We start from the raw sequence: 12,987 nt of genomic DNA on the forward strand, positions 1-12,987 counted from the left end.
TTGATTAATTTGTTACAACTTTCAAAGCTCAAAGAGGGAGGATTCCTCTAGTTATCTGAAAATTACAGGTGATAATTTTGGGTTGTTCTCACCCTTGCTATGTGAATTCATTCAGGTCTGTAATTAGTTTTCACTACCTTCAATTAAAGCCTTGAGTAAAGAGCCCTTCCCAACAACCCATCAGCTTTATATGGAATAAATTTTACCTTTCTTTGAAAGGCTAGCACGCTGATTAGTAATTGTTTTTCAAATGAGGTGCTGTAGTTTCTAATATTATGGTTATAATATACATGTCTTCTTGAAGATTTTTTTCGGTGAGGTATTTCTCCAACTAGTTTTTTAAAAAATTTGTTTATTTTTAATTGAAGGATTATTACTTTATAGTACTGCAGTGGTTTCTACCAAACATCAACATGAAACAGCCATAGGCTTACCCATGTCCCCTCCTACTTGAACATCCCTCCCTCCTCTCTCCCTATCCTGCCCATCTAAGTTGTTAACAAGCCCTTTTGAGTTCCCTGAGTCATGCAGCAAATTGCCATTGGCTATCTATTTTACATATGGTAATATATGTTTCCATGTTACGCTCTCCCTCTCTCCATACCTCCCACCCACTCCTTTTTCCCTTCCCAGCCATGTCCATAAGTCTGTTCTCAATGTCTGTGTCTCCTTTGCTGCTCTGCGGATAGGTTCATCAGTACCATCTTTCTAGATTCCATATATATATATATATATATATATGTATATATATATATATATGCATTAGTATATGATAATTGTTTTTCTCTTTCTGACTTTACTCTGCATAATAGGCTCTAGGTCCATCCACCTCATTAGGACTGACTCAAATGTGTTTCTTTTTATGATTGAGTAATATTCCATTTTATATATGTACCACAACTTCTTTATCCATTCCTCTGCTGATGGACATCTAGATTGCTTCCATGTCCTAGCTTTTGGAAATAGAGCTGCAGTGAACATTGGGTTACATGCGTCTTTTTCAGTTTTGATTTCCTGAGGGTATATGCCTAGGAGTGGGATTGCTGGGACATATGGTGGTTTTATTCCTAGTTTTCTAAGGAATCTCCACACTGTTATCCATGGTGGCTGTATCAATTTGCATTCCCACCAACAATGCAAGAGGGTTCCCTTTACTCCACACCCTCCCCTGCATTTATTGTTTGTAGATTTTTTGATGATGGCCTTTCTGACCAATGTGAGGTGACTCCTCATTGTAGTTTTGATTTGTATTTCTCTAATAATGAGTGATGTTGAGCATCTTTTCATGTGTTTATTAGCCATCTGTATGTCTTCTTTGGAGAAATATCTGTCAAGATCTTTAGCTCATTTTTTGACTGGGTTGTTTGTTTTTCTGGTATTGAGTTGTATGAGCTGCTTGTATATTTTGAAGTTAATCCTTCATCAGTTGTTTCATTTGCTATTATTTTCTCCCATTCTGAGGGTTGTCTTTTCACCTTGTTTATAGTTTCCTTTGCTGCACAAAAGCTTTTAAGTTTAATTTGGTCACACTTGTTTATTTTTGTTTTTATTTCCTTTACTCTAGCAGGTGGGTCATAGAGGATCTTGCTGTGATTTATGTCATAGAGTGTTCTGCCTGTGTTTTTCTCTAGGAGCTTTATAGTTTCTGGTCTTACATTTAATCCATTTTGAGTTTATCTTTGTGTATGGTGTTAGGAAGTGTTCTAATTTCATTCTTTTACATGTAGCTGTCCAATTTTTCCAGCAGTACTTATTGAAGAGACCATCTTTGCCCCATTGTGTATTATTGCCTCCTTTGTCAAAAACAAGGTATGCATAGGTGCATGGCTTTATTTCTGAGTTTTCTATGTTGTTCATTGGTCTATATATTTCTTTTTTTGTGCCAGTACCATACTGTCTTGATGACTATAGCTTTGTAGTATAGTCTGAAGTTAGGAAGGTTGATTCCTCCAGCTCCATTCTTCTTTCTCAAGATTGCTTTGGCTATTTGGGGTCTTTTGTATTTCTATATGAATTGTGAGATTTTTTTGTTGTTGTAGTTCTGTGAAAAATGCCATTGGTAATTTGATAGGGATTTCATTGAATCTGTAGATAACATTTGGTAGCATAGTTATTTTCACAATATTGATTCTTCCAACTCAGGAACATGGGATATCTTGCCATCTGTTTATGTTGTCTTTGATTTCTTTCATCAGTGTCTTACAATTTTCTGCATAAAACTCTTTTGTCTTCTGTATAAAACTCTAGGTGGGTTTATTCCTAGGTATTCCAACTAGTTTTTGACAGGCTTTGTGTTTTCCGAATTAACTGGTCAATTCAGTTAAAAAAAAAAACACCCCACCATTTGACAACTTCCCCTCAAATAAGACTCTCTTAATGTATGTGTGTGTGTGTGTGTGTGTGTGTGTGTGTGTGTGTGTTGGTACTGCCAACATATATGTGGCACTCAAAGTGAATAATAAAACTCTAAAGACCGTTTTGTAGAGTCAGTTTTATATCCAGCAATTACTTTTTTTCCTCTTTCTTTTCCATCAAAGAGAATCATATATTAACATGTCTGGGAATGAAAAAACAATTTATTTAAATTTCACTTTACTTGAAACAAAAAATCCTGACTCAGAATATGAATAATCAGCCCTTTTCTATATTTTCATACATTACAAAAGTTTTGCTATAAAATAAAGGGAAGCTAGCTAGTCAGGGTGAGCAAATGAAACACACACACACACCTTTCTACAATTTCTAGTTTCTTCATTAGAATGCTTCATGAGAGTTGGAGAGTTTGCCCTTGGACTGCCATTTATTGTTACATTCTTTTTCAGACCATATCACTCTTCTGTCGGTTCAGGGCTTGTGAACAAAGAAAAACAGATGCTTACCAATTCCGCCTCCTGTTGACTGATGTCCTGTAGATAAGGAATGGTTGCTAGCTCGGCCATTGCTTGATTGATCACCTGGGACTGTTCCTTTACTCTCTGCAGCCGGCTGAGAAGGCTGGCATATTGCAACTTCTCCATCACACCTGAGCACGCACAAAAACTCCCCTAGTCTCCCAGGAGAAGGAAATGGTTTAGAACAAAAACACAGAAATAACTTCTCCCTGAGGAATAAAGTCAGGGCTCGTTGTAATATATTTAGTGCCCCTGAATTAATGGCATCCAGTGCAAATAAATATTTTCTTCTATTATTTTAGAGGATTGTCTGTACCCTTCCTTCAAATAGACAAATGTATAGAAAAGAGAACACTTTCCAGGAATGTTGAGAAGGGTTTACAGATGGCCTTGCCTAAGGAAGCCAGGATGAGGGGGGAAAAAATGGATTAAATTGAATTTGAACTCCACTCTCACAGTGGGGATCCCACAGAGCTGTGTCTGTTTAAAAGGGGGTGACTTTGTCTATGTCATAAAGGCATGATAAGAGTTAATAGTTGCCCACTATTTGGTTTATACAAAGGATGATTTCTTATACAAGTTGAATCCTGAAAAATGTTATGCAAGTGGAATTTGTCCTACCCTGGTGACTTACATGAAATCTCCAGCTCTGATTTTATCCTTAGTTCTCATTGGATGGCCATGGACTCTGGCTTCTCTCCTTGTGGTAGTGTAGTGTTTATTCTGACTCCTAGGACCATTCCAGCAATTGATGCAATCCATCTTGAAATACACTATGGTGCACTTGTAAGGACCACCAACCCCCATGAATATACTGGTAGTTGAGACTTTCTTAAAACTGAGCACACATAATTAAAGCAGCCCACCTTTGTGTTTGCTACTGCCAGCCGTAAAAGAGGATGTTTTACCTTCTCTAAGAAATTTATTCAAATTGTACTACTTGATAGAGACATAGTTTATCATAAATTCTCACATTTTTTATTTAGAAAGAAGTACGGGCTTCCTTGATGGCTCAGATGGAAAGGAATCTGCCTGCAATGCAGGAGACCTGGGTTCAATTCCTGGGTTGGGAAGATCCCCTGGAGAAGGGAATGGCAACCCACTCCAGTATTCTTCCCTGGAGAATCCATGGACAGAGGAGCCTGGCAGGCTACGGTCCATGGGGTCTCAAAGTATCAGACACAACTGAGTGACTAACACTTTCACTTTCACGTCTGACCTAAGGGGGTATATAAGGGTTAAAAAAAAAGTCTTGAGTTCACAGTCTTGTGATATGTGGCCCTGGAAATAGGAATTTTAGCAAAGTGCCCTCCTGAGTATTCAGATAACCTCAAACAGAAGTTGGAGAACAAACCTTAAAGCTTAGTATCTGCACATCAACTATTTTAATCTGTGCATACTCACAAAGCCAGATCCCGCCACCCCGCCCCAGCAAGAAATTAGAGAAGGCAGACATGACTTTTTCTTCTTAAAATAGAATTTCCTTTAAGGAGAAAAATTATTAGAAACCAGCATTACTAAAGAACATTGAAATTTTAACTTGAATTTGGAAGGCAGTCCTTTCTGAAATGTCATACACATCTTGACTGACACCAACCTCTAGAAGTTGGCACTTTCTTAGAATCTTGGTAATATTGCAAAGTTGAGCACCATTGCCTTGTATTTGGTGTATTTCTCCCTTACAGCTATCTCAGCCATTTTACTAATGTCTGTCAATCCCCACTAATTTCCGATTAATCATTTATCTGAAAACTTATAAACCTATGGGAGCAATGATTGCAAATTGTGGATCTGAGATCCTTTCTTTGAATTGATGAAATAGCCAGCCTACCCATTGAGTTTAAACATGTAGCTAAACAATGGGATACTGTCAAATAGAGGAAAGTGAGTTGCAGGAGACACAGTTTTCTTTCTGAAGAAAAATTGCTTTCTTTGTCCTTCTTTAAAATAAACAATAAGGCTGGTTGTAGGAAAGTGGTGTAGTGACTCAACTCCAAAGAACAGAAACAACGGCAGCCTGCTCAGGAACATAATCTATCAGTGTAATTTTCCAAAACATCAGGAAAATAAAAATAGTGGAAGGCAATGGTGCTTTGTTAGCTTGATTGTTGGATGCATAACAAAAGAGGAAGTGCTCCTTACCAATAGGATGCTAGGGAAAGAATATAGTTGAGTGCTAATAGTCCTCCCCCGCTTTCCCCTTGCCCACCCCAGACCAATTGCAGCTTTGGTTATTAGGAAATGATAGATCAATATTTTACCTCTACAAGTTTGGGGCTTTTGAGAGATAAAATGAAACAAAAATAAAAATGAATAAATGCCAGCTGCTGCTGCTGCTGCTGCTGCTGCTAAGTCGCTTCAGTCGTGTCCGACTCTGTGCGACCCCATAGACGGCAGCCCACCGGGCTCCCCCGTCCCTGGGATTCTCCAGGCAAGAATACTGGAGTGGGCTGCCATTTCCTTCTCCAATGCATGAAAGTGAAAAGTGAAAGTGAAGCCGCTCAGTCGTGTCCGACCCCTAGCGACCCCATAGACTGCAGCCTACTAGGCTCCTCCGTCCATGGGATTTTCCAGGCAAGAGTACTGGAGTGGGATGCCATTGCCTTCTCCAAAGGCCAGCAGGAATGCTTTAATGCTGTTGCTTTAAGAAAATAAAGGAAACAAAGAAAAATGAAGGAATTAGCTCACAAGGGCTAAATCTAAAGGGAAGTAGCCCTCCTAGTGAGACTTTAGGGGTGATCAAAAGACTGCTTAGCTGCTGGCGAGGGTATAATAAAGTGGCCAAGACTGAAGCTAAAACTGCACCTAGCTACAATGAAGTTTAGGTAAATAGCAAGTTCAGATGAAGGCTTCCTCCAGACAGTTATCTAGATTTAATAGAAGGTACGGATAAATGTTTGGAAGATAAGTGGCACTGCTAATCTAATACTGCTGAAAAGCAGAGCCCAAGTATTGGGAATGTATTTCTATTTGACATAATATATAGAAACATTCATTGCAAAGAAAAGGGGGTAGGAAACACATATTATTGTTCATTTTGAATGTGCATGTGTAAACATCTTTTATGCTTCACTTGGAAGAAATTAAAAAGTGAAATTAACGAGGTATTTAAAACCTGGTTAGTTAGGTCATTTTTTTTGTTAAGTCAGCCTGTGAAAGAAGCTTCATGCATGGCAAGAGATTTTATTATTTTAACTCTTTAACATTTACCCCAGGAAGCACAGTACATAAGATTTTAAACTGACAGCAGCCAATAAAGTTAATGAATGGCAAAGCATAGCAGCATTCAGTAGCTTGTGAGATAATTAGGACAAAGATCCAGAGAAGAAAAAATACTGGTAGAACAGAGCAGCTGGTTGAATGGGATTGATCTTCAGTGGGATTAAAAGCCACCAGATAGGAAACTGGAAGAATCTTTTAGACAATAACTCTTAAAATGCCAGAATCATTCTTATTTGGCCATGTGTTATATATTTAGCAAAGGAATCTATAAAGGGAAGGAAACTGGTGTCAGAGCGTAAGGAGAATTATTTTCTGAGACATAGAAACCTTATACCAGGAATGTCTTTGTCGCCTTCACCAACTCTTTCTGCCACCTATGGCAAGAGGTGAAAATTCATGTTCTCTGGGAAGTCCTACTGTGGGCATGATGGGAGATGACACCCTTAATCCTGCCTTTTTAAGGAGATTTAAGTGCATCAGTGATCTAAGGAAAATCATTCAAAATCTGCAGGACACTTGCACAGTCTTCATTTTAGAAGAATACATAATTTCAAAGTACATGGCTTTTATAAAGAAAAAGAAGGATCTCCAAAACAATCCTTTTGTCAAAGCAAATGAAATGTCAATGCAAATGAAACCCATACAAATAATTAAGATTTTAAAAATTCTTAATACTTTACAAAGTGATTCAATGTGGATTGTATACTTTTGGTCTCATAACAACTGTGTGAGGTGAGCCTGGCATATATCAGCTTATTTTATAAATGAGAAAAAAGCTCAGAGGTTAAGTGACATCCTAGGGGTTACACAGCCAGTCTTAGACAAAAGTCTTTATCTGCAGGTGTCACGAGGTAGGGTTACAACTAATAAGGACACTGAAGTGTCTAAACATTCAAGCAGATGGCATTTGACATCTGACAAGAAAAAACACACCTCAGGGGATCCTAAAAACACTGCTGAGGGATTCCTGGATCATAGTTAATCGTACCAGGTAGGAATAATTTCTGCTCAGCAACTCATTACTTGTTTCATTAACCTACTTTTGCAGCTTGTTTGATTCAGTCCTGCTTTATGAAGCTGTGGTTGGACATACAATAAGAAACCTAGAGGCCAGTGTTTGGATATACCTTTGGTCCCTGGGTACCTTTGGACTCATTCACTTCAATTTCATTCAAGCTCTTAGAGACAATTTTCCAACAACTATTATTTTCCATAGACACAAAAGTAAGAAAGTTGACGAAATCTCTTGAAGTAGCAAAGTGTTATCAACACATTCTGGGGCTTTCCTGGTGGCTCAGTGGTAAAGAATACACAAGTCAATGCAGTATACTCAGGAAGTTTGATCCCTGGGTCAGAAAGATCCCCTGGAGCAGGAAATGGCAACCCATTCCAGTATTCTTGCCTGGGAAATCCCATGGACAGAAGAGTCAAGTTAGCTACAGTTCATGGGGTTGCAAAGAGTAGGACATGACTTAGCAACTAAACAACAAGTGACTCATTCTAAATAAGACTGTTATTCATTAGATGCTAAAAATCTTATTCATTATGATTTTTAAATCCCCTTTATAGACACATAAATATCCATGTGTGTACACATTTCTAAGTGGCCAAAATGCCCTTTGTAATGTGAGAGGAAAATGAGTTAAAAGCGTTTAAGAAATGCCTGATGCCTAGATTGGCCTAACCTTTATTCACAACACATTGGGAGATCGAAACTGGCAACAGATTTGATGTGGCAGATTCCTGACAAGTAGCAAGTTATGGTGGGTATTTCCCCAAAGAACCACGGCACAGACAGATCACCCCCTCAATAACCCACACACTGGTGCAGCAAGGTTAACCATGTGCAGATGAAGTGAAATGATACTATGTGGTGATGGTTCTTGTCAGCAAGGCTTCCACAAGAATTCTTGTGGGCTTCCCTGGTGGCTCAGATGCTAAAAATCTGCCTACAATAAAGGAGACATGGGTTCAATCCCTGGGATGGGAAAACTGCGTGGAGAAGGGAATGGCTACCCACTCCAGTATTCTTGCCTGGAGAATGCTATGGACAGAGGAGCCTGGCTGGGTACAGTCCATGGGGTTGCAAAGAGTTGAACATGACTGAGTGACTAACACTTTCACTTTCTTTCCACTTCTTGCAAGGGTCTGATGATGACAATGATGATATGTGTGTGTGTGTGTGTGTCTGAAGGAGGTTGCAGTAGAGGGTGAATTGGAGAACAGGACCCCAGATTTGCAGTAGAGTCAATGAGATTACTATAAACTAAATGTTTGTGTCCACCCAAAATTTATAGGTCGAAGCCCTAGAGGCCAATGTGCAGATGGGGCCTTTGGGAGGTAATTAGGGTTAGATGAGATGAGGGCTTCCCAGGTGGCACAATGGTAAAGAACCTGCCTGCCAATGTGGGAGGGGCAGAAGACACAGGAAGATCCCCTGGAGAAGGAAATGGCAACCCACTCCAGTATTCTTGCCTAGGAAATTCCATGAACAGGGGAGCCTGGCAGACTACAGTCAATGAGGTTGCAAAGAGTTGGACACAACTGAGCAACTGAGCATGCACACGAGATCATGAGAGTAGATAGGGCCCTGAGGATAGGATTAATGCTCTATTAAGAAGAGACACCACGGAGCTTGCTCCGTGCCATGTTAGGGTGCAGAGAAAGTAGCTAACTGCAAGCCAAGAAGAGGGTCTTTTTCAGAACTGGACCTAATCCCAGACTTCTAGCCTCTAGAACTGTGAGAAAATAAACTTCTGTTGCTCGGGTCATCTGATCTATGGTATTTTGTGTGACAGCCCAAGATGACTAAGACAGAGATAAATTTTTATTAATAGAAGTATAGGGAAGATAATTGAGTGGAACACAGTTGTGAGGAAGGGGAAATTACGTGGTAGGAAAATCAGTGAAAGTGTGTTTTTGGATTTATAACGGATAGAATTAATTACAGATCATAGATGAGGGGTTTTACAGCTTTTCTAAAATGCTGAATAATGTTACAGAGCAGATAAACTGCTGAACAGATGTTAAGTAGCTGTTGGTGATGACCCTCTTGGTTCCCCTTGTAAGGTAAGAACATCAAATCAGTGATGGAATACAAAAGCCACAAACGGTGAATTCTTTAAAATTTCCAGCTTAAAGATCTTTTGAAAAATGTTTTAAGAGGGGAAATCTGCAGCTTTTATAGCCTGTTAATGAGAAGTTCCCTTTATGTACTTTCAATAAAGGGGCTTAAATTTTGTAAAATAGCACAGATTAATCTAGGTCTTATTTTGGGCTTTTTTTTTAAAGACTGAAAAGTAGAAAGGGCATATTTTCCCTGGGTTGGAGAAAGGGATTATATAATTTACCTTAAGAGTAAATAAAGATCAAGTGCCAGTGTTTAGATTAGCATCCAATTTATCAGTGTGATGTGGAGGAACTAGTTTTCAAAATTCTGAATTCTCATGTAGGTAACAAAATGGTTATATGCAATTGCCCAATATATGAAATAGAGAAAGCACCATGTTTACTAAAATTTTGTTACTCATTTGAAGCAAGAAACTCAGTGCAACCTTCAATTAGATATCAAGACACCACACAAAAAAAGGGTCTTTAAAAAGACACTAGCCTAATAAATGCTGGCAACTGCAAAGTATAACATTATAATTAATGTTTTGAAATATAAAAGGATTAAAATCATTAGCTAAATTTGGTTGGTTTTGCAAATGAGATTCATTGTGGAAGTTTCTAAAATCTTCCAGTATTTGCAATATTTACATGCAAACTTTGTATAGTTCTAGAATTGTTTGATATTTGTATGCTGAACAAATATAGAAGACTCATATACCTACATTCAGTTGGGTGCCTCTAATAAAATCCAATATTGGCAAGATTCGCTTCCCCATTGTCTCCATGTGTCTCGCTGTGTCTTCTCTGGTCAGCAGACCGAAGGGAGTTTTATGTTCTAAAAATTGTAACAATAAACTTTTATACTATTTTTTGCCAGATGTCCATTTCAAAATGCTTTTCTTAGCAAGCTATAAACAGACATCTCAGTATTAATAGATATGAAATCTTTAGTACAGGAAGGAGTCCCATCTCAAAGACCACAAGTACCACAATGAAAGATCTATGAGAAGAAAGGCAGAGGAGACGTTGCCCTTTGGAGACTACCATTTATTCCTTTTGCTGTGTTTCCTGATTGAGATCTAAGGGACAGCCTATAACAATTCACCTCTCTCTGCAGAGTATTCTTTTCCTGAGTTGTGAAAAAAAAGGTTGTCATAAATGTGTCTGATTCTTGTCTTGTTTCTCCCAGGTATTATTCAAGTGTGCAGATCCCATTGATTTGAATGTAGCTTGAAGTTGAGATAAGCCTGGAAGATGGAGTGCCAGACAAAACACAAAGCCTTAATTATGTGAGTAGAGTTGAAGGGATAAATTCAGCCTGGTCATGAATTCAGCTTGCAAGTCTGAGACTTCAATTCTACATGAATATTTTCTTGATTTTTGAAAGTTTTCAACTAGAATTACTGAGCACCACTTAACTAGAATACCCTTTAGGAGAGCTGAGGTCTTGGTTAATTACATAAGAAAAGAGTGGAACAGATATTAATACAATGGCAGATAATCCAAGTGATTTAAGGGGGTCATTGTCTATACTTTTGATTTCATATGGTAGTTTTGTTGCATAATTTTCTTCTGTGTTTGCTAATTAATGGTGACAAAAGCTTGTATTTGCTTGTATTCTGTAAGTGCCCCATGATTAGGCATTGGTGACAGTGTGATTGGGGTGAGACGGTTGGCGTGAGGGAGGTGGGTGCTCTTGGGGAACCAGAATTCCAGGTATTGTTGACTAACCCACCAAGAAGACTGGAAGGAGTTAAGAATGACCCAACAAACGTTTTGGTGCTCAGGCCTACTATATGCTAGGCTTGAAATGAATAAAGCTTAATGAATAATGCACATTATTCATTAATGAATAATTAATTGTGCCTTAAAACAGTATTGAAAGATAACAAGTCCAGGTGAGTTACCTGTAAATGCTGGTAACTTCCTACTTGACACTTTTTCCAAAAACTTTCCATCTTCTTTGTTTTTGAACCCAAGAGTCAAGAGATACTGTTGAGGAGGAAAAGATGACCAGTCAACTGTCTGAGGCAACACATGGAGTCCTTGAAAGTCTAAAAAAGACAAAGAACAAAAGAATTTATCATTTATTGTTTTCAGGGTATTTCCCCCCCTAGAGTCCAAGAATTATACTTGGAAAAAGGGATAAACAAAAATTAAAGATACAAAGTAAAAATATGTGCATCAAAAGGTCAAATAGATGATATGTCAAAATTGTATTTTATTATTCATATTTTTCTTAAAATATAAGCAAACACAAGGGATAGCAAGAAAATACAGTTAGGTTACTTGGTCCTCATTTGCCATATTCAACATAACACAAAACTCAGGACCACAGGCTTACAGGCTTGATATTTTTCTGTGTGACACTTTTCAAGAGTATTTGGTTTTTCTGTTCACAGTTTAAGAAAATAATATTATATGAAAGGAAAGAGAAAAATTACCAAGTAAGAATTAAAATATAAAGCTAATTAACTTAGTTGCTATTCCTCCTATAGCTGAAGGAAATTTAAAATGATAAATGTACTGACTTTTGTAATTAGACTTAATTTTTGTAATTAGACTTAATTTTTGTAATTACTTTTGTAATTACACTTAGAAATAATTCAAGTGTCAAGAAAATGGTTCTAAAACAAACTCTGTTCTTAATGACCACAAGAACTAATATTTACTTAGTAATTATTTTCTACCTTCCCTTGTTCTAAATATTCTGTGTTCATTCTATTAATATTGTGTTAGTTTCAGGTGTATAGAAAAGTGATTCAAATATATATATACATATTTTTTCAGATTATTTTCCATCATAGGTTATTAACAGATATTGAAAATAGTTTCTGTGCTGTACAGTAAATCCTTGTTGCCTATCTATTTTATATGTAATAGTTTGTATCTGTTAATTCCATGCTCCATTTTATCCCTCCCTTCCGTCCCTTTCCACTTTGGTAATCATGTTTGTTTTGTGTGTGCATGTTCAGTCATGTCTCTTTGAGAGCCAATGGGCTGTAGCCCACCAGGCTCCTCTCTCCATGGGATTTCCTAGGCAAAAATACTAGAGTGGGTTACCATTTCCTGCTCCAGGGCATGCTCCCGGCCCAGGGATTGAACCCATGTCTCTTGCGTCTCCTACACTGGCAGGCAGGTTCTTTACCACATGCCACCTGAGAAGCCCTTGTTTTGTGTGTATTCTCTGAATCCTTAAGATAACTTTACAACATTGGTACTGTTATCCTCATGTTACAAACAGGAGGTTGAGGTACACAGATAGGAAGTGAATTGTCTGGAAACACAGCCTGTAAGTGGACAAAGCAAGATTCATACTGGGCAGTCTGACTGTGGAGACCATGGGCCTAACCACTGCACTCTGCTTTCGGCTTGCTTGGCTTTGGGTTACTTTTGGGACAAGGACAAATGTTAGCCATGGGGTCTTGGAGGCCAGATTTAGCTCATTCATTTCCATTCTGAGTAATAATGCTTTAGTTATTACAATATACTTCTCAAATGAAGGATAATGAACAGAGTTTAATGAGCCCTCCCTACTTAACACTGCCAGGGAGGGAAAAAGATGAAATTCCAAATATCCTTGAATTATGATTTAGATGACAATTTTAAATGTAGAATCAGAACTCAAATAGCAATAGTTCAAATATAGTCTTTGCTATCTATAGTATTTCTTTTAAAAATAACAGACACAGTAAACCATTATTGTTTTTATCTGCATTTTCTGACTCATCCATTCCCCTTTTGAGCCGCAAAACACTTTGTT

General features: G+C 38.0%; 1 protein-coding gene across 1 annotated transcript in view; it reads right to left on the minus strand.

Annotated features, from left to right (window-relative positions):
• The window catches only part of SPATA16 (spermatogenesis associated 16), a 252,946-nt gene that overhangs the window by 30,546 nt on the left and 209,413 nt on the right, over positions 1–12,987 (minus strand). The window contains exons 7-9 of the mRNA XM_081570959.1: positions 11,132–11,278; positions 9,947–10,059; positions 2,880–3,044 (exon numbers count right to left, since the gene is read on the minus strand). Coding sequence (XP_081427085.1) covers positions 2,880–3,044; positions 9,947–10,059; positions 11,132–11,278 — 425 coding nt within the window. The remainder of the gene's footprint in view (positions 1–2,879; positions 3,045–9,946; positions 10,060–11,131; positions 11,279–12,987) is intronic.

This window comes from Giraffa tippelskirchi, chromosome 2 (assembly GCF_054371585.1).
Source record: "Giraffa tippelskirchi isolate mGirTip1 chromosome 2, T2T-mGirTip1v1.2.pri, whole genome shotgun sequence".
Classification (NCBI taxonomy): Eukaryota; Metazoa; Chordata; class Mammalia; order Artiodactyla; family Giraffidae; genus Giraffa; species Giraffa tippelskirchi.